Here is a 26,787-nt window from a genome sequence, read left to right as displayed (position 1 = left end):
CTGCCAAAAACTTGAGCCCAAAGTGAAGACTGAATGTAATGTATTTTATATTGCTTGGGCTAACGGAAGGAGCTAGCATTCAGCAGAGACCTGTCCTAGTACTCTCTGTGCTTTCCATTTAAAAGCATCCTAAGCTGGAATGCTTCTTGAAAGAGAAATCGCTGGCTCAAGTTTAACATCACCTTTTCCAGCTATTTTGAGTACTGGTGGCTCTCCTTAGCATTCCCATAATTTTTCAGGTTTGCCTTTCAATAGTAGTTGTACTTTTAGACACTGCAGTGAAGTGGATAAAAATGTTTTATAGTTAAAAAGATCAAGGTGTTCTACTCTGTCTTCATAATACGCTCTAGGCAAGTAGTTCAAACTCCTTATTCCCTGCATTCCTCAGCTATAAAATGAAGGTAACAATGGTATTCTCCTCATTTGATCATTGTGCAAAAAAAATACATATATTTATTGGGCGCCTGGGTGGCTCAGTGGGTTAAGCCGCTGCCTTCGGCTCAGGTCATGATCTCAGGGTCCTGGGATCGAGTCCTGCATCGGGCTCTCTGCTCAGCGGGGAGCCTGCTTCCTCCTCTCTCTCTGCCTGCCTCTCTGTCTACTGTGATCTCTCTCTGTCAAATAAATAAATAAAATCTTTAAAAAAAATACGTATATTTATTTTTATATAATACATATATTATACACACACACACACACATCCAAAAGGATAATGACAATGCTTGCCAATGGGTAAACAATCAGAAATCGTCACCAGTTATTTTGCTATTAAAACATCAATTGATTGTAGTAATAACAACTTTTAATTCAAGTATACATTGAAATGTGTTTATAATTTATTAATCATGCTACCATCTATATACATTTGAAATATAGTAGCAGATTATCTATTTGATAGAGTAACCACTAACCTGATTTCTAACATTAGAAATTAACTTAGACTGTCTTTGGATGTAGGATAGCTTCTAATTCATACAAGACATTCCTGTGACTTCCCCTGTAAATGTTCTAACACTACTCACTTAGCTTTTAGAGACAAATCATTAGGGTTTAAAGTTTCTTCGGGAATGCATGAGAGACTGAATAAGGTAAGTAGAGGCAAGTGTCCCTGCAAAGGAAAGGGGTTGCGGTCTGGAGACAAACCTCTCAACTTGGCTTGCAAGCCCCTAGCATGGCAATAACTCTTCACAACCTCAGGTCCCAGATGGCCAGCCTACAAAATCGCTGAAGTATTACTACCCAGACTGCCTTTTAAGATAGAGGAATTTATGACCATCTATTTATCTTTTCAGTCTCTTTCTGGCAGTCAATGGCTTCATCTAAAAATGTAAACCCTGCTCTCTTTAATACCTTTCCTCTGTGTGAAACCTCTCTGTGAGTTGCTCCAACTTTTGGAGTCTTGTCCTGTTTTCCTGAACTCTCCCCACTTCCTGGCAAAACACTGTACTAAGCTCTCCTTTGTGTTGCTGACATTTTGGATCATGAAAACTTTCCCATTACCTGCAAAAATGAGCTTCCACATTCCCAAGTGACAGGACACACAGGAATTTCTCTGTAAATGAAGTCAGAGCTTGAGTCCCCTCCCTAGTGACAAAGGGCACATACTCAGCAATGGGTTATAGATGTAAAGTGTTTGGATTAAGGGGGTAGGTTTTGAAGGGGGCTCCACATAGAGGTGTCTCTTAATTGGAGGTAATAAGTTCCTATGAAATCAGTTAATTAGCAGTAAGTGTCTCTATGTTCTCACTGTCATCACCATGGCATATGGTTTATTTTATTATACAAATAATATGTTTATGATTTTAAAAAAGAAAAGTAGGGATATATTTCACAAACGATGACATAACATGCTGTCTGCCTCTTGGAGTTTTTCAACTTAATATATCTCAAGCATCTAGATATTTCTCATTCTTTACAAGGTGAGAAGAGCAATCCATTGTCTGAATACATTATACATTTTAAACAAGTCTTCTCGGATGCATCTTTAACCTATATACTGTGTACTGTGTTTCATATGACACTGAATGTTTAAGTTATACACTAAGTTACATATGATGGTGGATGTTTGGGCTGTATACTATGTTACACAGGACAATGTGGAGACAAAGTCTTCCATGTGTATATCTGAAGCATCATTCATAAAAGGAAAAAACGATGAAAGAAAGGATACATGTATTTAAAACATTGGTAGATATTGCCAAATTGTCCTTGAAAGTGGTTGTACGAATTTATACTCTTCTGCGGGGTACTTTGAAGAGTTTGTTATAGACTTCTGGAACACAGTGAAGTGTAGATTATGGAGTTAGATCAGTTGAATTTTTTTCTACTTTGTTCTCTTGCTCTATGATCTCCCTCCCAGTTTTAAATTTTGTTATGATATGTACAGTGAAATTGCACTCACTCATGGAAGTAGGTTCTGAAGTCAGTGTCTAAGGAGGAAAGCCTCTGCAGTCAAATCACCTTTGAAAATATGTTAAACAGTTCACAGAGTACAGTATATATACTTTTGTGTCAACAAATTTGTGTATTCAAGAGGCACCTGTGTGGCTCAGTCAGTGAAGCATCTGCCTTCCACTTAGGTCCTGATCCCAGGGTCCTTGGATCAAGCCCCATGTCAGCCTCTCTGCTCAGTGGGGTGTCTGCTTCTCCCTCTCCCTTTGTCTCTCCTGCCCCCAACTCGTGATCACTTTCTCTCTCTCTCTCTCTGCCAAATAAATAAAATCTTTTTTAAAATATGTATTCAAAATGATAAAATGTAATGCGCAATGCAAATCAAGGAACTGTGCAAAGAAGAATTTCACATCATTGTTTTCTTAAAGATAAATCATTTTTGGTTCAAGGAGATACTGGCAGTATACAGGAACTTTAGAATGACTAAATAATTCTGTTTCCCTCTTGTATTAATCTAAGTGCCTGCAGGAAACAAAATTAATGCCAGTGGTTCAAATGAAGAAGAAAAGGACCGATTACAGAATGAGAGCTGGGTTGTGGGAACGTAAAGGGGAGGGTAAGGTCCTAGAGTCTAGATATTGTGGGAAACGGTTACTGTGCCTGGGGCTTAATTAAGGACAAAGGGGAGGAAACAGTGTGCTCAGTGCTGGGGGTTGGGGGGGAGCTGGTGTGGTGGCTGACATAGCCATGAACCAGAGAGACACCAGGAGCCAGAGCCAAGGCTCCAAAGGAGAAAGTGCAAAGAGATGCACTGACCTCCTTTCCCTTCCTCCATCTGACCTCCTGCAAACCTGACCAGAAGTCTGTTGGCAAAAGAGACTGGAAGCAGTAGACATAGGTCAGCCTCCTGGGGCAGAGAGCAAGCCAGAGACGTCCACTCAGGGGCAAATCTCTTTGAATGAATTGGCAAAAAGCATTACTAGCACTATTGAAATCTCTCTCTCCCCCTCCCTCCTTCCCTCCCTCCCTGCTCGCTCTCACTCTCCCCAGGGAGTGGAACTAATTCAATGGCCCCATGATAACACTGCACTGTATAAAATGGGGGATTTTACTAGAGAGCTCATTCCTGTTAGATGCTTTTCTAGCCCACAAAAAGAAATAGTAAGAGGACATATCGGTTACATGTGTTGAAGCAGCGCAGTTTGAGAGCTTTCATGAAGTTGAAGTTTGGATCAACTTCCTAAAGATGCTGGCTCCCTTCCCGTCATTCAATGTGCTGATTTGCCGCCACCCTCCCCACCCCCACCCCCCCCACCCCCCGCTCCTGCCCCAAAGACCCAGGCATGTAATATCTGGGTTTTAAGTTTTCTCATCTGTGAAACAAGGGGATTGGATTAGTTTTCTAAGCTGGCTGGTCTTCAGAAACTTAGGGAATCCTAGTGGCAATACAAATGCCCAGGTCCTTCCCTAGACCCATAAATCAGAATCCTCAGGAGTGAGATCCTGGAAACTTTGTATGTAAAATATGCCCAGGTCATGTTAGCACATACCTGGGCTTGGGAACAACTGTACTCAAAATCTGGAAGACCCAGTCTAGCCATTCCAGCCCCAAAATTCAGTGACAATGACATGAATTTAGAACGATGATCATAAGAATCATTCTTCTCACCCAATAGAGAAAATTAGGAATGAAGATATGTTAAAAGTAACAATGTTTCTCTAATCTCATTCAAAAATGTTTTAACATTTCCTTCAACTTTTATTTTTTGTATCTTCAGATTTTCATTCTAATATCGACAAATAGAAGTACATTGAGCATTTTTGCATTTTATTTCTAGAAATAAAGTAGTGGGATCTGAGGCCATCGGTCATTCATAGCATCTATGCTATCAATGAGGGATAGCTGTTTGACTAGTGGCATCCTTCTATTGCAATTCAGTGTGTAGTTTTATAACCGACCATCTTGAGCACAATACCTGCATGATCTGAGACCAAAAGACAAACAAACAAACAAAAAACCAAATTCACTTGACCTCTAGACCTGCATTCCTCTTAACTGTTAAATGACACAATAGGCCTAAATGATTTAAAGGTTTCCTGATAGCCTAGAACCCCATGAGTCTAAGAAATGTCACATCAAATCCACATGTCTTCATTTATCTTCTGCTGCTGAACTTTAAAAGAGTGAGTCTGAGTTGCCAAAACCTCAGATACCTTGTGCCACAGGGAATATGACAAATAGTTCTTTAAAAGTTATTTACACTTCACACCTGAGTCATCGTCCCCCAATGCGATGGGGAAGGACAACAGGATGGACAGAGTTTCTCCGAAGAGTCCTCTTCCAGGCTTGTCCAAGCATTCCTCATGTTTATTCCGTCTTGTAATCAAACTGTTCTCTTATCAATGTGATTTGATTTACCCTGACATGGAAATGACTCCTTTCCCCACAAACTACTTTTCTTTCTAAATCGTTTATACTCACTTGAACAATGCCAGAGAAATCAAAGCCACCAAGAGAATCAAATTACAGAAATAAATACATTCATAACTCAATAATACTACTCAGGACAAAGCAATCATCTGACCCTGGACCGTAAATTTGATGTAACTTTTCCTCAGGCTTTAAGACATAGAGAGTCTTTTCCATAAGAAAAGGAAATCCTTCTAATTAATACTTCATTAAGTATTGCTTAGGTGATGGGCAGAAAATGAGTTACCCAAACAGCAGGTCACAAGGATCAAGCACCCATGTAATAGTGTTGTAACAGGCAAATTTAGGACAAAGTTCATGAATAATATACATTTAGTTTTGTTTAAAAAAAAAAAAAAAAAAGATGTGACGAGAGAAGGCAGGGAACATTTGCCTGTGAACATGGTTAATTTTATGCAGCCAGAACAGAACTTTACTGTATTTGACCCTTATTGCCTATAAAAGTCATCAATAAACACCATTTGCCCAGAGACCCATACAGTTAGGACATTACGCACTCATGCACATTCACACAGGTAAATGCACACACCTGTGTCCCTCCAGAGGAAGTGGCCAGAAAGAATGCTGTTTCTTTCCCTTTGATCAGTCCTTCCACCTCAAATGCAGATAGAACCTTTGAATCGTTCAAGGATGATTTCATTCAAGCCCAGCCTTATGTGTGTTCGGTTGCTAAAACGGTGTGATTTCAGGATATCTGGACAAGCTCTGCTATCCAAAAACTGTTTGCCACTGCCTAAAATGCCTTTGTCAGCAGAAAAACCTGCCACTGGGTAACAGAAAAGGCTTAAAAGTGCAACCACTCCCAGGAGATGTAGCTTATTAACTGAAAATCAGTAACAATAAATATCAGAGTCACTGTACAAAGGAATGTTGAGAAGGGCAGGAGAGGATGAAGCAGAGAGCAGGTGGCCACAGGACACTTAATCATCAGAAGACACAGCACTGCCAGCCCAGGAGATTGGGGCAGGAAGGCAGGGAGCCAGGGGGAAAAGCAGATGATGGAAAAGCTGCTGATTTCCACACGGTTTTGCCCTGATGTTTTTCAATGACTCAGAAGTGTTTTTGCTCACGTACTATTGTCACTAATGAAAATTTCTAACCCAATTGCCCTCACTATCCTGAGAGCAGTTTTGGTTGTTTTGGTTTGGTTTGTTTTTTTTGTTTTTTGTTTTGTTTTGTTTTAGATTTTATTTATCTATTTGACAGACAGAGATCACAAGTAGACAGAGAGGACCCCAAGTCCCAGGACCCCGAGACCACAACCCAAGCCGAAGACAGAAGCTTAACCCACTGAGCCACCCAAGTGCCACCCCCTGCCAGACCAGTTTTAAGGCCCCTCAAACCTAGGCATTCTTATTGTGATTAGTTAGGCCTTTTTCACAAAGACCTTTATATTGTTCACAAGAGGTTGGGTAGTAATGAAGAGCAGGTATTCAAACCCTGGTTCTGCTGGTGAGTCAGCTAGGTAAGGGACACTCCGCTCAAGGGGCCAAAGCTCTGTCCTCCCATTGATAAAACGAAGACATAAATAGTCTTGATGTCAGGTTTTGGCTTGGGCTCCCCCAGCAGAGGCTGAAGCAAAGACATGAGGATAGGAAGTTTCTTTGGGAGGTGCTCTGGAAGCGGGAATGAGGAACAGGGAGAATGACCCAGAGGAGGAGGGTGCATTCCTGAGGCTGCCACTGCAGACAAGAGGGGCTTGACTCAGTCAGGACCTTCAGAGGTGTGGTCTCCTACAGAGTGGAAGTCTGAGACCTTTACCTAAGAACAACTGAACACCTTTGTGGAGGGTTGCTGAGGGAATCCCTGAACGTCAGAGAGACCTTGAGGCAGAAATCGGAAAGAATGAATTCACTGCTGAGGTGGGAGGTTACCAGTGGAAAAGGAGGCTGAGCTTCCACAGGGTGGTCCACCACAGCCACGGCTGAAATCAAGGGAAGGATCAGGAGGGAGACTGAGAGTTCCAGAGACATCTTCTGTGCCTCTGAAGTATGTGTGGGTGGAGACTTCAATTGAAGAAGTGCACCCAAAGTGCTTACCTCTAATATACACTTTGGGTTGAATAAATGTCAGTTATAATTTTTAATGTTAAGACTCCTTTTTAATCTTCTAAGCTTAGTAGTGATAACGAATAGCGATGAATTAAATAATAATTACTAACTAAGAAGTAATTGTCCTTAGTCATTTCATTATACATTACTTTTTCTGTGTCTACTCTTCTATGATGCCTGGCACAGTATACATTCAGGTGCCTGCTAATCAGTACTTTCTAAATAAACTATAGGATCATAATATTTGGTCATAAGCCATCACGTTTCTCACAACAGCTAGCTTAAGAAATAATTTTGAATTGACTGGAATGAGACTGTAACCTCATCAAGGAAAGATTCTATGTCTTTGCATCTTGTGTTTTCTCTCTTCCTGGTGCCCTAATCTTGAGCTCATCACACTTCCTAGCACTCAATAAATGTTGATGGACTTACTCGCTTCTGTGTGTTGAAGCTGCTCCGAGGCAAAGCAGTTAAGGAGCCAGGGAGTTCAGGCAGTTGCATATTTTTGTATTTCATGAAAACATCAATAACTAACTATTAATACTGCGTGGAGCATCTTGTGCCCAGAGTCTTTCAAGGATTCCAACCACAAAAATAATCACATAATTGATCACTTCCCAAAATGCATTCTGGATGGTACTTTAGCTCAGTTAAAAAGTACGTAAGAAGGTAACTGTAGCATTTGGCTTCTGGCTCATGTTTCTCAGAAATTATTTAAGATCAGAGGAAGAAGTCTTTAGGTAGCTTGGCTCCCTACTGATAACCTACTGGTTCAGCAGAAGGTCTGTCTTATTTTTGTTTTATTATCACATGGAGATATTCTTATGATCACTTTATGTTCTCAGTGATGAAAGTGAGTCACGGAGAGATGAAACAACATGCTTGAGACTGCACAATTGCAGGCTGACTCTAGAGTCCATGGTCCTAACCGCAATGTTCCACTGTCTCACTGCTGGTCACAGTGGGTGCCCTAGGACATGCCAGGGTACATGGCACAGCCCCTGCTTCCTTTAAGCTTATGTCCTCGTATTAGGGGGACAGTAAGCCAACAGGCATCTTCAACACAATGGGTTCACTGATTGTTTGGACTTTGTCCTAAAAGCAACTACGATGATTTCTCTTTATAGAGAAATCACAGTTTTGTAGATTTGTATGTCTCTCTGGATGCAGAGAGAGGATATTTTAGAAGAAGGGGCAGGGGTAACAGGACAAAGTGATGGGAAGACTAGTTAGGAAGCTCTAATATAGTCCACAGACGAGATGGCAGTTGCTAGACGAGGGTGGAAATAATGGAGACCAAAAGAACTGTATTTGAGAAATAATTATGTGGCCAAAATATCAGGGCTTGTGAAATGATGGATTCACATTCAAAGTACTTGGCAGAAGCTTCCCATCAGCCAGTTCTGAGTCATGTTCTCAAGCCAAGGCATGGGGAGAAGGAAGTTCCAGCTCCCTTCAGCTTCTCCATTAAGATACAGGGTACTCTTTACTGACCAAGGGCTCACACACCCACGAACACCAATAAGAAAGGACTTCAGATTATGGGTGCCCAGAAAAGGAGCAAATGCTGACGATAGTGTGACAAGGAAGGAGCCACGAGCAAACAGGAGGACCATGGTATCATGAGACAAAATCCAGGAGGAGAAGCAGGATTAGGAGACAGAGGAAGAAAAGAGTTCAGTGCTAGGCATGAGGCTTGAGAGATATACTCTTTAACGGAAGTCCTACAACTCATTATAGTAATCCTTTTCATGAATTTCCACAGTTACTAAAGAGAAAAAAAATCCCTAAGTGATGCACAAGACTCAGAAAAATCTGGCCTCTGATCACTATACTAGATTTGTGTCACACCACTGTCTGCCTTGCTTGAGGTACGTCAGTCACACCTGGCTTTCTTTAGGTTCCTCAAATATGGCAAGCCATTTTTGACCTTAGGACCCTGGTTCATGCCATTTCCCCTGCCTGGAATGCTCTTTTTCCTTCCTCTTAGCTTAGTTCAGCACTTTTAGTCTTTGAATCTCCGCTCAAATATCATTGACAATAGGAAGTCTTCTTTAACTTCCAAACTAGAATATGTTCTCTTAAGAAAATGATACATTTGTGTAATTTTTTAATTTAAATTCATCTCACCCACTTAACAAAGACCAGATAAGATTTGTCACCACTTTATCCCAGTGCCCAGCCAGGAAATTCAATATTTGCTGAAGAATGAGTTCACTAGTGGGTGGATTAGTGATAGAAAGAATAAATGCATATAAATGTATATAGGCTGGGAGAGTTGGTCCACAGACACTGATTTAGAACCATCAGCACAGGGGCGCCTGGGTGGCTCAGTGGGTTAAGCCTCTGCCTTTGGCTCAGGTCACCATCTCAGGGTCCTAGGATCAAGTCCCACATTGGGCTCTCTGCTCAGCAGGGAGCCTGATTGCCCCCCCCCCCTCTCTGTCTGCCTCTCTGCCTACTTGTGATGTCTCTCTCTGTACAAATAAATAAATAAAATCTTAAAAAAAAATAAAAAACCATCAACACACAGATGGGAACTCAAGCCATAGGAGCAAATGAAATCACTCAAGAAAGAATGAAAGCAGAAGAGCATTGAGGATCTATTAACTATTAGCCATTAAGCATTTCTTTATGTGATTCATGGGTCATCCTGCATTGGGACCAAATGGAGATTAGACCAAGAAACTTAGAAACTTATATTTTTAACCAAGAACTTCCTGGTGATTTTTATGTATTCTAAAATCTGAGAACAACTAACTTTAGGAACCAGTGGAGAAATGCCTTGACATAGCCCCCAGAAGTTTTTGCAGACTAGATGTTCTATGTCCAGGAGAAAGAAGCACAAATGTGTGCAAGTAGCTAAGATAGTGTTGTTGCACAGAGTACCAAAGTAGGATACAGAAGTCCTGGGTTGATACCTGTCCCCATCACTTGCTGATTCTACCATCTATATAATTACTGCTAATTACTTGAGGTAAGAGACTTGAGGAGGTTGGTCATAGTCTATCTCATTGATGTTTTATAAAGATTAAATATATGCAATAGTTATATTTTTAAAATATTAAAATTGCTTTATGTGTCTAGAAAATGCAAAAGGAATGTTGACCAACTCGGGAATATCCTGTTGGTTTCCCTCAGAAAGTAAATACCATGTCAAGCATTCAGTGAATTCATATTTTCTATGTGTGTGGCTGTCCATGAGAGTGTATGTATCTTTCACTACAATCACTAAAGAATAGAAAGAGATGACTAAAACCATGGGCTTTCCCCAAGACATCACTAAGCTTCAAAAAAGACATTAAAAAAAGAGGCAACTTAACCTACATCTCTCAGAAAAAAGATCATATTCAATCTGCCATTTATTGTCACCACTGTTACATGCAGTCAAAAATTTATTTTATCACAAGTTACACAGAAATGACACCTGGATAATCATGTTGCCTATAATAATATTGTGTGAAATAGGAGAATGATCTGATAGCTTGAATGCTAGCCTATGATTTCAGAGAATAGTTTGTAATTATAGGTCTGCTGACAGTTCAGTGCTGTCAGGTAAATCAACATTTTGCCACCTCAGGTCTCCATCATATACGGTTGAATATCAACATTTAATTTCCAAAATCCTAAACTAGGCTGGCAGTAGGTAAGCACATAGAATCTGGAAGAAAAACACCTAATTCTTCATCCTGGTTCTGCCACTTAAATTTTTTTTTTCCTCTCCTTAATTAAGTCACCCTGTTTCTGCTTCTCATTTACAAAATAGAGATAACAGCACCCAGGTAATAGGGTTATTTTGAGGATTATATGACTACAGTGTAAAATATTTAGAATTGTGTCTGGCACACAACAAAGGACTCAATAAATATTATCTATTATCAAGCTACCTACCTTATAGGGCTCTTAAGAAAATATATCAATACTACATTTTAAAAATATGCCCACACAAACATCAAATTTCATACTTCAAAATAAGCACTCTCCTTTTTAAAGTCGTGACTATTCTTGAACTGGGGAAAAAGAGAGGGATAAGTTAGGACAGTGAGGATTGTTAAAAGGAGTAGGGAGCAATACATTTATTCTAAATAAAATCATGTTGCTCAATATATTTTTAGGACCCTTTGGGATTGCCCACAGAGTCATAGCACAGTTTGAACCTGCTGAATGGTAGGCACTTTATCCTCTGAAGACTTCTTTTATTTGGGGGATTAGGTAAGAGCCAGCATGAACCAAGTTTGATAATGAAGTAGTTGACAAGATTCTATAACATGCTTTCCTTTAAAAGGAGAAGTAGCAGCATACTATAAGTTGAAATAAGATATAATAAAAGAAAAAAAAAAGTCCAGGAGCACTTCGGTGGCTCAGTGGGTTAAAGCCTCTGTCTTCAGCTCAGGTCATGATCCCAGGGTCCTGGGACTGAGCCCTACATCGGGCTCTCTCTTCTCAGCGGGAAGCCTGTTTCTCTTCCTCTCTCTCTCTGCCTACTTGTGATCTCTGTCTGTTAAATAAATAAATAAAATCTTAAAAAGAAAAGAAAAGTCCATTAATGTACTTAGTTCTAGCTGGTCTTGTAGTCTACAAAGGTAATCCAAGCTAATAGCTTAACCATGAGTAGTTCTATTTGGGTCAGGGTATCCCAGCAACCTGGGACTCAGCCTCAAGTCCTTCTGCCTGCAAATGGCTTTGGATGCCAGCAGAACAATCAGGCTTTTTTTTTTTTTTTTTTTTTTTAACCTGTTTTAGGGACTCAATCCCGATCTTGAACCCTAGCACAGGTAACTAGGTCACTTCCTGATAACTTGTCTAGTATACCACTCCCACGCCCTCTGGGGAACATTCTGGGATGTTTAGAGGCTTCCCTACTCCCTAGTCCCTCACCAGGTAACCAAGGTCCTATCAGCAAAAAGCAGCTTCCTGCTCACCTCAGTTCTCAATCCTCTCTGCTCCCAGAAGTTCCCCACCTCCTCAACTGACATCCAGAGGTAGACTAGCAGATGGTTTAGTAGTCACCCATTATCCAAAATATTATCTCCAGGTGGCAGATTTTCTTGCCACTTCGGACATCCTCCCCTCTCTCGCTCCTGAACTTCGGATCCTGAATTACCCCAATGGGTACATCTACTAGTCCAGGTCCTAGCATCTCCCATTTTAATCTAATCAGTAACAACTGATTAAGCTATCCTTTACCATATCTTACATCAGGTTCAGAGTTTATCTCATTCCACGCAGAAAGTTCACAAATGAGTCACAGTTTCTATAGAAGATATCTCTCTTTTTGAACTTGCAGGAAGAATATGGATAATGATAGCAGAAACACAGAGAAACCTATTTATGTGAGATTTTGACATAATATTCTTGAAACTCTGGAATTTGGAAATTTGCACTGCAGTCTCCTTATACTATCTGGAAATCACCACATTTCATTATCAGTTCATATTTTCTTGAAAAATGGGTTTTGTTTTTAACTTTTCTACAAAGATAAGTGTTCCAGGTACATAGTTTGGGAGCCATTAATAATTATAAATAGATAAAGTCTTTGAACTCTACATTTTTATTGTTACTGTTAATAGATGGCATTTTTGTATCCTTGTGAATTTCTTCCCTCCCTTCTATAGAATGGTTTCAAGCCTCAAAAACTACTGTTATTAGCACCTCTTCACTCCTAATAGTCTTTTAATGTGACAAATGTCCCCCTTCCAAGTTTCTAAACTGCCTAAAAATGTGATACTACCTCTTAGCCCAAATCATTATTACTCATTTTGTGTTGACAGAGATCACGACTACAGCAATTAACACAATACTGGCTGACCTTGAAGCACATGGGCCAAACCCTTTCATGATAAGACTTACCCACAACTTGCAATGAGATGTCACAGAAATAGCATCAAGCTTTGGATTCTGTCAGATGTATATCAGATTCCATCAACAGCTGTATGACCTGAACCTGCTTTTGCTTCTCTGAGTCTCAGTCTCAGTCATCTCATATTTAAAGTGTGGAGATTGTGTGTGTGTGTGTGTGTGTGTGTGTGTGTGAATATCTGTGATATCTTCCCAAGATTATAGTGAGAATTAAGTATGTCCTTAAAATTTCTAGAACTGAATCTTTAGGAAGGCATTAAATACGTATTGGTTTTCTACTCTTTCTCTTTGCTCTATCTCACACCAGAATATACTTTGAAACCTTTGGTTTCACTTTAAAAAAATAAAAATAAAACCAAAGAGAAAAGAAGGAAGGAAGGAAGGAAGGAAAGAAAGAAAGAGAAGGGAAGTGAAGAGAAGGGGAGAAAGAAAGAAAGAGAGAGAGAGAGAGAAACAAGTAAGCCAGGAAAAGAAACAGAAGAAAACTTTTGGCTCCACTTGGAACTAATCTCCTTATATACACCACCATTATTATCTGTCTCTCTTCTCAAATGTTCTTTGAGTTCCAATCTTGTACCCTAGAAGGACAGAGAAGAATTATTCCCTGTGCATTGGGGTTTTATGTCGAACAAGAAGTAGAGATGTCAGCTGTGTTTACTGCCTGTAAGGGCCCTCGGCCACTTCATTCTCATAGGTCTCCTTTCTAGATCACAGTTTATTTCAAAAACTGAAACAATCACTTTACATTATAAGGTAATTCTAAAGAATTAAAAACAAAAAGTTTATTGCTATGCATTGCGCTTTTTTTTTTAAAGATTTTATTTATTTATTTGACAGAGCGAGATCACAAGTAGGCAGAAAGGCAGGCAGAGAGAGAGAGGGGGAAGCAGGCTCCCTGCTGAGCAGAGAGCCCGATGCGGGAATTGATCCCAGGACCCTGAGATCATGACCTGAGCCGAAGGCAGCGGCTTAACCCACTCTCTCTCTCTGCCTGCCTCTCTGTCTACTTGTGACCTCTCTCTGTCAAATAAATGAATAAAATCTTTAAAAAAAATTATTGAGTACTTACTCTATGCCACTGACCTAAGCTCTAGCATCAGAATAGTAACAGAAAGAAAAATTCACTCATTGACACTACCAGCTAGTAGCTAGTACTAGTCTAGTAGCAGAGATCTACAATAACCAAATACTTATATACATAAATATAAATTTACAGTTATGATAGGTGTTATGAATTGATGTAGACTTCCTAAGATCCTAACTCTCCAAAGCTGGAGGACATCCATTAACTGAGTAATTTTCACATCTAGGAATTTATACCTATTATTTCATTGGCACAAATGCAGCGAATAGGTCTGCATTGCTTTTGAGTTTGTAAGAAACCTCACTGTTCATGGTAGGGCACTGAGTCAATAAATTATGGAATAACTATAGTGGAAATCTCTGTGTCACTAAAAATAATACAGTAGTAATCATATAATAAGATCTTACAAATACATATTATGTGAAAAAAGCAAGGTGCAGAACAACATGAATATATGAAATGTAATATACTATTTATGGTAAATTCAAAAAGAAGAGAAGTGTATGTGTGCTTATACAGTGCCAGAAATAAATTATCTTTCTCTGAAGAATAGAAATTTTTAATTTTACTTTTTACTTTGGGATTTTCTGGATTTTATTTGTGTGTATGTGTGTGTTATTTACAAGGACACATGTAATTCATCAATAACACGTACAGTTTTGGATAAAGATCCATGGGCCCCAATACAGAACCACAAAATCAAAACATTTAGTGACAGGATCCTAATATGTATACATATACATATATATTAATTAATCCTAATATATATAATTAATATTATATATAATCCTAATATATATAATTAATAATTTTACAACAACTCTTGGGAACAACAAGTACTACAAAAGCTCTCCAGATGATTCCAACAATCAGCTAGATTAGGAACCACTAGTCTAATATAATGAAGTCTGAACTTCAGGGAAACATTCTACATCCAATTTCATATCTTTGTTGGAGCCAAAATATTTCCACAACTACTTATTTCTACATATTTCTACAATATTTCTACAACTACTAGAAAACAAAAGGCACACCATGGTAAAAATATCATCAATTATGTTAATTACAAGTGTCACAGTCTCTTTCAGAATCTACAGACAGCCTGGGAATGGCATTTCAAAACAAAACAAGATTTTTGTTCTGCTAAAGAAAATTTACTTCAACTCATGTTAGACTCTAATTCCAGGTCAAGTATACCCAGACGTCAAATACATCATCCTTTGAGCTGCTATTGTACTGTATTTATTGGGCTCTACAAGTCTCTACAAGATTTATAAGATGTACCAGGGACTTGAGGCAGAAAAACTGTGAATGAACTATTTTATATCAAAACCCCAGTGCCTTTCATATTATTACTGCTTTTTAAAGAAAATCCTTTAGTTGCAACAAACCTGCAGCTAGTGCTGTCCCTTTCCCAGCATGTTTTTCCACCTTAAAAAGTGAATAAAGTAAGGATATGGCTCTTTAAATAACTAAAATAACCATCTCTTTAACTCTAGATCCACCCCTTACTATCTGTAAGACATCGGGTAAGTCATGTACGTTTTTAGCACCTCAGTTTCCTCACTTGTAAAATGGAATAACCATGGAATCGAATTCATTGTGGTATTGTAAGAAGTAAAAATAAAAACAGAGAAACTGACTGGAAAATATCTGATACATAGTAGTATTCAATAATACTCATTAGTTCTAGTTTGAACTAGCTCTTACTAGTTCAAAAAGATAAATGCATCCCTTCTGTTTATTGTAGCATTATTATAATAGTCAATAAAGCCAGCAATCTAAGGGTCCATCGATTGATTAATGGGCAAGGAAGATGTGGGGGGGGTGTTGGTGCATGCACACGCAAATATTATGCAGCTATTTAAAAAAAAAAGGATGAGATCTCGCCATTTGTGACAATGAGGACAGACCTAGAGAGTATTATACTAAGTGAAATAAGTCAGACTGAGTAAGACAAATACATAGGATTCCACTCATCAGGAGACTCTAACAAAAAAATAAACAAACAAACAAACAAACAAAAAGCAGAACCAGACCTACAAACACAGAGAACAAACTGATGTTCACCAGACCAGAGAGGGACAGAGGAATAGACAAAATCAGTGATAGGGAGTGGGGGAGATATCAGCTTTCAGTTACGGAATGAATACATCATGGAAATAAAAGGCACAGCATAGGGAACAAAGTCAATGGTACTGTAAGAGCATTGCATGGTGACAGATGGTTGCGACACTTGTGGTGAGCACAGCATAATGTAGAAGTTGTCAAACCATTATGTTGTACACTGAAACTAATATAAGATTGTATGTCAAGTATACTCAAATTTAAAAATTTACTATTTAATAAGAATAATCTTCCATTTCTAATCATACTTCTGAATTCTCAAAAAATAAAGTCATAATCTTAGAAATTAAGGCCACACTTTAGATTTTGATGTGACTTTGAAGCTTGTTGTATTTTTTTAATTTAGTATTCTGTTCCAATTGATTCAGGCTTTAATCCAACACATATTAACTCAGTGCCAACTCTGTATAAAGCGCTCATTTAGGCACAGTGCAAATGAAAAAAAAAAAAGAAGAAGAAGAAGAAGAAGAAGAAGACAAACCTCTCATCTCTAGATTACTTTAGAAGAGCAAATGAGAAATGGGCACAAACTGTCATTATGGAAGGTAGAAGCCAGTACAAGTAGGCAAGTATCTGGGAATTCAGAAGAGACAATAGTTAATTCCACTTGATGGGTGATACAGGGCTGGAAGTGGAGATCTGAGTCACTATCATGGTATAGGGTTTAGGCCAGCTACACAAAAGGCACCACTCAGCAGGGTTCAGCAATAGGGGAAGAAGATGACCTCATGGAGTTTCTGGCTACACATAGTCCAAAATCTCTTTCCCATTGGCATACTATTCAAGGTGAAGGCTCTCAAAAACAATATGACCAAATATCTATATGTATAAATACTGGGGTCTTTAGAATTCCCCTTTACCAGGACCCTATAGACAAAAGTTGAAATAATTCACAATTATGAGCTTATAATTCCATAAAGCTCTATCAGGGGAACAGCATCCCATGGAGTTTTACAGCAAGAGCTCTACAGTCTAATCTTGCCAGATTAGTAATGGAAAAAAGACAGCACTGCTACCCAATGATGACTAGGTAGTCATGGAGAGAAAAATCTGTTGGCATCTGCCCAAAGCCCAGTAAGCAGATGGCCTTGGGCACAAAGTCCATCATGACGATTGGCACCTCATTGGGATGCTTGGAGCAGTGAAGGGGCCTGAAAAATGCCCTTCTTTGGCTGCCTTTTCTCCTGAGGCATATTGGTGGCACAGGAGGGGGACAACTGCCTGACTCCTGCCAAAGGGAGAAAAGATGGCCTTTAAAATCTAGGCTACTGCAGCCTCCTGGGTAGTCAATCTGGTGCCTTTCAAGCGACCAAAGAGCATCTTAAGGATGTGTGTCTGATTTCCTCTAGGACAGATGATTCCCAACAGATTCCATTCAAAGCTGGCTCAAGGATAACAAGCCAAGCTCCAAGATGGTGGAGGGGGGTCTAGGTCCCCAGTAGCCAGTGAGTAGCCTCACTACTCACTCATTAGTGAGTCAGCTCTATGGTTCAACGTTGTCTTACCTAGTTGAAGATTCTTAAATTGGTGATGTATAGCTAACTAAGTGAATTTTTGTTCTCTAAGATTAAGTGCACCTGGATGATTAAGGTTGTTAACTACTTGAAGGGGCAATCCCCATAGCAATCTATTTTATAGATGCTTGCTAATTTGAAGTTTTTCAAAATTAATGAAGATCCTTTTTTTTCTGAAACATGTAGTTTTGTAATTTTTATAATACTGCCTAGTATTTCAAATATTTTAACCACTTGGCATTAAAACATTGATTATATCACAACATGACACACATGCACACACACTGGTTAGTCTTAATATGCTCTTGAGTAGACTTCTCTGAACCCACAGCAAATAAAATACAATGGCAAACTGCTGGCCTTTATCCCAAGAAACTATAAACTGAGTTTCAGTCATAAGGATATCTAACTATTAAATATCACTCTTAAATAAGAGAGTTATGAATTGTTATTTGCACAAAATTTTGACTATTCCCTACCTTCAAAGTGCTTTTAAATATAGTTGAGAATTACTTCCTGAAAACAACAGCAAAGTCACAGCCAATGTACCCAAGATCCCTTTGACTTATGTTGTACTTATATTAATAGGGTGTGTTGTTTTATATAAACATATTTGTTTAGAGCACATAATCTTAATTGTTATTTCAATTACCTTAGGGCCTAAAACAGTTGAACAATAAAATTTTCTGATTATTCAAGAATCCACCCATATCAATGAGAAAATGACCAGTTTGGAAGAGTGTCTGATCACAATTTTGTTCAAGACAAGGATGCTATAATCAGCTACTAGCAGCAGAAATTGTTATATTACCTCATAATGGCAAGTACCAGTTAATCACATAAATATATATCTTTGTGAAATATTATGTAAATATTTCAGTTAAAGATTATAATACCATAAATAATGAAAATTTTAAAACATATAATTCATTACAACTGAGATAATCAAACTATCCCAGAGATATAAAGTGATAAGCATGCAAATAAAATAAATAGTAAGGGATTGGGTAAGTGTGGGTGAAGTTTAAATGAAAGTAAAAAGTAAAAAAAAAAGTTATTATTTCTAAGTGGCTAATTTTCACGTGAGTGATCCAAAATTGTTTCCCCAGAAAATCAAGTAAAATTGTTAAATAAGGTAGGTACTCTTTTCATTTCCGTAAGTGTGGAGAGATTTCCAATCCACTCCTTAGAGGGGAACTTGACTCTACTCAATATTGACTCCTACTCAAGAGTGACTCATGACCATTCAGGCATGGCCTAGGGTTTTACCTCTATTGTGCTCCCTCAACTGCATCAATAAACAGTGAGGGAGGCAGCGGTCCTCCATGGGGCTGGTCAGGGTTGGCTGTGCAAACCCACCAAACTATAGATTTGATGGGAAAGGGAGTGATTATCCTGGAGGTCCAATATATAATTTATAAAGATATAAAGTGATAAGCATGCAAATAAAATAAATGGTAAGGGGTTGGGTAAGTGTGGGTGAAGTTTAAATGAAATTAAAAGTAAAAAAAAAAAGTTCTTATTTTCCTAATTCTTTAACTACATCATTCTCCTCATCCCTATAAACCTATAGAACCAAAGAATAATCCCAGGCTGCTCTTTGATTTTACCACACTCTTTTTCATGACTGATGCCACAAGGTTAGTCAATATGAAATGGGGTTTGTACCAATGCTAACAGAGAAATCTTGATCCACAGACAGTAGGGCTCATTTTAGTATGAACTACTTGGAAACACTTTGATTTTAAGTCATCAAGCCCAGCCTGTTGGGGGAGCAGAATAAAATAATACCCTTTTCAAAATAAACATGCAAATTTCTTGCAAATACATTCTTTTCCAAAGAGTAAACATAGAACATACTCTAAAGAAGCACCAACCACCCAATGTTAAAATACAACTAGCTCAAAACGTAGCACATAAACATGAGTACCTCCAGCCAGGATCTTCTCTTCCAGTTCTGCCATTTGCTTCTTATAAGCTTTTAAAGCTGCTTCTTTGAAAGAGGGGCGGATTCTCTTTGGCTTTGTGATTTCCACTGGCTGTTCAGGGATGTTTTGGTTTTCATCTTCTTTTATTTCCATTTCAGCTGATGTTTCATTTAAGGGTTCCAATCCCTCTTCACTAACCACATCATCTCCCTGCCCATCATAACCCTCATCTTGTGGAGTTTCATAGGGTGTTTCATACGAAGGGTGATCATATACCTGCATTTGCTCATCTGTTTCAGTCATACTAGTCCTATTTTCTAGCTTAGCAAGGACTTGTTCCATCACTTCAACATAATCTGTCTCGTTATCAGCCACTGGTTCACTATAGTCCTCCTCATCCTCTGCTTTGTAGTAAAAAGGCTCTGTGTAGATGTCAGAGTCAAGGGTGGTACTTGATTCATTTGCAGTTGATTGGGATAATGTCCGAAATCTTCCCATTAGGGAAGAGCCACTGTCTTCATACCCACTGAGACTCTGGGTGCTTTTGTTCCATACCACCTCCAAGGCTGATTTAGCCCTCTGTAATGTAGATCCAAATTTTGGAAAGCTGAAAGCCTTATCAGAAAGGTCAATGCTTAATCGACTGTGCCACGATTTGGGTGGGGCATCCTCTGAGTCATCACTTTGCAATTCACTTTGACTTCCATACATCATGGGCAATTGGTTTTGATTTTGGTACAGCTCATTAGAATTAGCTTCCTGGTAAGAATCATACTGGCCAACCCACTGGCCTCGTGGTTCATTATCCAACCCAGGGCACGGAGATGAGTTGTCATCTTGGGTGAAATCATAGCTCTCAGAGTCATCCTGAACATCACTGTGGCACTTTCCCAAGTCTTCTAGGTCTTTATTATAAACCTCTAGCTGTTGATCAGATAGACTGTTTGTGTCATAGTCAAGAGCTTCCTGGGTGGATGAATCCAAACCTAAGTCAGCTCCTTGCTCTGCTTGATTCCATTCCTTCCAAGGAGAAAGATCCTCCTGCAAAGAGAACTGAGAATCACTGTAATGACTTTGATCTCCAGATGCACACACCATGCCATTACTCATTCCACTATCCACAGTTTCTGTGTTCCCGATTTCACTCTGCCCTTGGACTCCTTCCATGGCCCCATTCAAACGCTGATCCTGCAGACTGTCATACAAGGTAGGTGTGCCCTCCTGTTTCCTCTGCCAAAGTTCCCGGTCTGACGATGACAGGAGGGAGCTTCCATTAGCTCTAGTAAAAAACTGGTTTTCTGAAAAATCCTCTGAGTAAGACTGACACAGTTTGGAAAAATCTGATTCAGAACGACTAAGTTTAGCAGTGAAAAAATCGCTCTGTGAGTGCCAGAGGGGTGTAGCATCTGCATAACGGGTTGCAGTTTGTTTTTCCAAATTATCTGATTCTGGCAATTGTGAGGAAATTTTATCATAATCAGATTTATTTGAAATTCTGCTGCTACTCACAGTTTTATTCTTGGCTCTAGCGTTGTGTGATTTTGAACTTGACTTGGAAGTACTTCCTTTTGTTGGAAACTCTGACTTGGAAAGCACAGCGTAACTGTTTCTATTGAGGTCAGGTTCCAGCTCTCCATCGCTGTCATCAGGTGACTGCCAATTGTTCTTCTTGCTTTTGGGCTCTGGAGTAGACAGTTTTATATCCATGCTCTCATATGTCTGGGAGGACGGTATCCCTCTCTCTTTTCTTTCTCTTATATCATGAGTAAGAATATCTGTTGAGATTCCAATTCCTGTCCCTTTGAGTTTGTAGGATTTTTTTAAGACGGAATCCCTTTGCTGCGGGGTTTCGAAGTACACAAGTATGGGTCGAGGCTTTGCATTTGGGCAGTCCCTCTGGTTCCCTATCCTTTGAGCAAATTCAATTTTAATAGCATTTGGTGCATCTGAGAAACCCATTTTATCTATTAGAATTTGATATACCACACTTTCAACGTATTCATATCTTTCTTCAGGCACATTTAGAAATCTCAGGCTTGCCTTGCTACCCATATGACCTAAATGTTTAATATAATCATGGATGTCTCTGGTTTCTCTCCGAGACTGGACAAACCCTGTACGTAGCTGTTCGATTTCACTTTGTACAACCTCCACACTGCTGGAGATCTCATCAATGGAATGCTTGAGAGCATTGACATGCCCTCGTAGTTCAGAAAGTTCTGTTTCGATCTGACTTATACCCTGAAGTTCCTTAAAGATCATTTCCATGACATCGTGTGTCTGGCTAATGCACCCAGAGGAACTGAAACCTGGTTCCAGGGGATTTGTCTTTGGGTTTCGCGCCGTTCTGTCCAAAGATTTACTTCTTATTCCCCAGGTTTTCTTCATTGTGCTCAACTCTGAATCTGACGAGACACACTCCTGACTCTTCTTCCATTTTCTCAGTTTGCGTAACGCTCCTAGTTTCAAGCTATGTAGAGTGCGTTCTCCATCGGAGCTGCCCTCAGAGGGGGCCAGGCTGCTTGAACTCTTTCTATTGCGTCTAACTGGCATTGTGAGTGTTGGCTGCGCCTGGTTTTCTGTACTACTCCTTAGTTCATTGAGTGATTCCGAATAGGAACTCTCAATTGAAGATAACTCTTGAAGCTGATCCTCATTATCACCGTTGGTTACATTAATGTTCTTTCGGAGGCCATTGGCAATTGCTACTCGGTAACTGAATGTTGGCGAGAGGGAAAACTCTTTATTAACCCCCTCCTCTTCGGTGGATAAGTTGCGAGTAGATGAACACTTTGCAATCTTCTTTACAGTGCTTTTTAAGGTATTAGAAAATTTGGGGGGTTTGGTCTGGCCAGGAGTGGGAAAGTCTTGATCCTTTTTCTGCGGATGATTCTCTTTTTTTTTGGTTGTATTTCCCAATTTCTTTGTAAACATTCCTTTACAAAGCTTATGTATATAAGGTAAAATCAGGGTCTTGAAAAGATTAGCCACCATGGAGAGCAATTAGTGCAAGCTTTTCTGCCCCAAAGAAGTAAACAAGGTACCGGGATGGAAATCTGTAAATTCAAGGCAAGCATCTCTGTTCAGATGTTCTGTGAATTATTGAAAATAGCAGGCAGGGCAGCCATGGCTCCGCCGCCGTGTCACAGTCCCGTGAAAACCAGAAACAAAGCTCCATTTATGAAGGACATTCTCTCCAGGCAAAAGGGTTTCATGACTCTCTCTCATTTCCACATAACTTCATAGAGTGTCTGAAAGAAAGGAAGGTTAAAATGAATATCAGAATTCAATTCTAGATTTAGCCCATTTCTAACATTTTTCCAGAAGTATTCATGATACACAGTGTGTGAAAAGTTGCCGGGGTGATGAAGCAGGGGAATATCTGAATTTCAGTACGCATTTACTTTTAAAATAATTGTAAAGCAAATCCTTACCAATAACTATGTTTAAGTCATATTTTTCTTCCTAACACTTATGGGTGGACACAACTGAACTGAATAAATGAGCAGACATAGTAATAAAAGGTAACAATGGCTATTTAGGAAAGACTATGTAAGAAAATAAGCAAATTTTAAAAGCTATATTGACTACATGACATTATCATTTCCACTTTATTTCCTTTCTTAAAAGTACATTAACTTACACAAACATAAGCATAAGCATTCAAAATTTAATGTTCTCCCTATCCTAGACATTCAAAATTCATCAAATTAATATTATTTATGTATGTAAGACCTTTTCTTATTCAAATAACATTTTCTTTTTCTAGGTATTCAATGACTGGGAATTTCTTAAATAATAAAGTAACCCAAGTGAGAAATATTTCATATGATGAAATAAATACCAAGAGGAAATACATTTGAAAACATAGATAATATATCCAAATTTTGAGAGGACATGACTTGGAAGAGTTGAGCCATCCCAATCAACTGGCACAGCCTTATGGCAGATGCCGGGGAACCCAACCCTAGGTTAGAACTCTGACAGGAGATCAAGTACCAAATTACAAAAGGAAATTGTGCCACAAATTAGATGTGCCCATGGATAACCAAAAACTGGTCATATATAATTCATCCAATGATTCAGTATTTTATAATGCATGTGACCACACCAGCAACTAATCTTTATCATGGTTAGTTTCTTGAATTACATGAAGTAGAAGAAGAAGCAAAGGGAGAAGGAAGAGAACAAAGTTTACATTCAATTTCCTGGCTCACCAGTACCATGCCTTGTATGTGGTAGTATTCAAATAAAATTTGGTGGGACTAAACTTAACTATTTTACAGTTGAAAGATACCATAGAGTAATGGTAACAGCCAAAAGCCTTTGCTAACATTGAACTACATATTTGGGTAGGCAAAGAATTGATGTAATTCTTTAAAGAATACATCATAAACTGCATATGGTTTTAGGAGCTGGCTGACTCTTTATAAGCTCCCTCTGCTTGAAAATCTGCCATGTTTACTTCACTTGCATTCTTCAGGGACTCAGGGGGAAAACATGTTCTGGCCAGGAGCCAAGTTTCACAAGAAACAGAGCAACGTAAGTGAGAAAGGGAAGCATAAAGATGGAGGAGAGAAAGAGATTCTAAAGAAGTCCTTGTCTTTGGGGTTTCATGAACAGTTAAAGAGTCTAATTCCTCTTGTCTAAAACAATTTGATATTCATTCATAATTTCAAGTCAGGACCTGTTTTCTGCTAATAAAAATGTCAAGAAATTGACTCTTGAATTAAATTTTAAAAATACTTATTGTACCCCTAGACAACCTTTCCTTGTGGAGAGAAGACTTTGGAAATTTAAGTGAGAGGAAGGAAAGGAAATTATTTTAAAACCAACTTTCACACATTAAACTATTCTACTAATCATTCAACCCAAGATTCTGAGTCTATCAAACCTTAAAACAAATACTTCTTGTTTGGGGCACCTGGGTGGCTCAGTGGTTTAAAGCCTCTGCCTTTGGCTCAGGTCATGATCTCAGGGTCCTGGGATGGAGCCCCACATCAGGCTCTCTGCTCAGCAGGGAGCCTGCTTCCCTTCCTCTCTGCCTGCCTCTCTGCCTACTTGTGATCTATGTCAAATAAATAATAAATAAAATCTTTTTAAAAAAGTACTTCTTGTTTGAATTAGAGCAACAATTTTGTCAATGCCTCTGATGTTTCATGAAATTGCTATGCATTTCCTGACCTGCATTATTTGCTCACAACTATTGTTCTAGGCAATAATTGTTGGCAAAATTTTGAGCAGGAAAGTTCAAACTGAATTGAAGTCCTGCCTCAAAAAAAAAAAAAAAAAAAAAACAGAAAGAAAGAAAGAAAGAAACCAAGGGCCCGTGTCCACTGTTGCACCTACAAACTCACTTGCTCTGCATTCCAGCCACACAAAGTGACTTGTTATTCGCTAAGGGCTCTATGCTCCTTCACGCCTCAGTAACTTTTCTGTTCCCTACCTAGAATATCATTTGTATCTTGCCCATCCTGTCTATAAAAATTGTATTTAAACTCCAGAATCATTTGTCCTGTGAACACTTCACCAGCCACCCACATTGAGCTGTCCTCTCTGCCACACTCTCCCAATTAGAACTTTTCTGTGTTACAGTCTTCTTTCTTTCTCCACTCATGATGTCCTCTTTAAGGATAAAAACTATAACTTGTCTCAGCATGCATGATAAGCTCTCAATAAATGTTTACTGAATAATTGGCCTCAGGGTACAAAGTTCCAGTTATATAAGAGAAATAAAGCCTAGAGATCAGCTGTATAGCATAGTGCTAAGAGTTAATAATGTTGTATTATATACATAAAATGTTTGCCAAGAGGGTTGATCTTTTTTTTTTTTTTAAAGATTTTATTTATTTATTTGACAGAGAGAGATCACAAGCAGGCAGAGAGGCAGGCAGAGAGAGAGGAGGAAGCAGGCTCCCTGCTGAGCAGAGAGCCCGATTCGGGGCTCGATCCCAGGACCCTGGGATCATGACCTGAGCCGAAGGCAGCGGCTTAACCCACTGAGCCACCCAGGCGCCCCAAGAGGGTTGATCTTACGTTAAGCGTTCATATCACAAAATAGTAATTTAAAAAAGGGCGGGTGGAAACTTTTGGAGATGATGGATATGTTTGTGGCATGGACTGTGGTGATGGTTTCACAGGTGTATATTTATTTAAACTAATTTTAAAGAAAAAAGAATTGACCTCCACTTCAGCCACTTACTAAATATCTTCATCTGGTTGCCCCAAATTAAACTCCATCCAACCTAGTCATTTTTGTGAATTATTAATCTCATGATTATAGATAATTATTATTATAGTTGTCTAATTCCTCAGGACATATACCCAGGAGTCATTCCAGCTTCCATATGATCCATCCTGGGTCCAAACTGATATGAATATGTCGCCTCATCCTGCTAGTAATGCCTTAGTTCTGAACTCCACAATTTCTCATCTGAACTATTATCATTGTACTCTCTATGGTCTTCCCAACTCTAACCTGGCCCTTCTTTCAAATCTCCTCTCTAAACTTAATCAAAGATGTAAGTCCTCCTACTTAAAACTTTGCCAGTTTCAGCAAATGCATTCTCTGTCACTCCCACTAGCACATCGGCCCCAGCCACACTGAGGTGTAACATTTCCTGATTACCATACTGTTGCCTCACCAGTGTGCCTTTTTCCATGCTGTTCCTTCTGCAACCAATAACTTATCCTTTCCTTTACCTCCACATGTATCTCTCATGAACATCTCTACAATATCTATATATCCTAGACCCAGCAGGGATCAACATCAACCTGTTTGACCTCCTCAGAGTCAGCACTCCTTACTGTGGGCTCCCACAATGTCTTCAATGTACCTTTTTTATGGTAACTCTGACAGTAATTATTTATGTAAAATATGCTATCTATGTCTCTGTCTCTCAAATAGGACTGTCAACTCTTGGAAAGCTAAGGTCATGTTCTTTTTAACTTTAAATATCCATATCGCAAATTACATAGTAAACTCATGATGTTGTTGTACAAATGAGTGACTATATAAGTGAATGAATAGACAAATAGTAAGTCCATGAGTTAATAGATAAACAATGGAGATCCAAGAAGCCTGAGATAGCTGTGCTTGACTTTAAAAATTCAGAGAAAGAGATGTAGTCTGAGCAAAATGCATATATCATAAACATCATGTCCTGTCCAAAGAGGGAGAAGTATCTACCTTGGAGAAAGATGGGGACCACAGGGAGAGATGCCTGGATGGGCAAAATGGTAACAGAATGTGATAAGTATTGAAACTTAGGTTGAGAAGTTCCCTTTATGAGGAAAGGGGGTTAAGGAGATGGGGAGAGACCAGGATATCATCATATGATTC

At 39.0% G+C, this 26,787-nt stretch overlaps 1 protein-coding gene across 1 annotated transcript in view; it reads right to left on the bottom strand.

Moving 5' to 3' along the window:
• The window catches only part of UNC13C (unc-13 homolog C), a 559,224-nt gene extending 536,782 nt beyond the window's left edge, over positions 1 to 22,442 (bottom strand). Inside the window, exon 1 of the mRNA XM_059371954.1 lies at positions 19,448 to 22,442. Within this exon, the coding sequence (XP_059227937.1) occupies positions 19,448 to 22,439 (2,992 nt within the window). The 5' untranslated portion in view covers positions 22,440 to 22,442. The remainder of the gene's footprint in view (positions 1 to 19,447) is intronic.
• Between the last annotated feature and the right edge of the window lie 4,345 nt (positions 22,443 to 26,787).

This window comes from Mustela nigripes, chromosome 13 (genome assembly GCF_022355385.1).
Source record: "Mustela nigripes isolate SB6536 chromosome 13, MUSNIG.SB6536, whole genome shotgun sequence".
Lineage (NCBI taxonomy): Eukaryota > Metazoa > Chordata > Mammalia > Carnivora > Mustelidae > Mustela > Mustela nigripes.
Note: the sequence above shows the minus strand (reverse complement) of the source record. Positions and strands in the feature narration are given on the sequence as shown.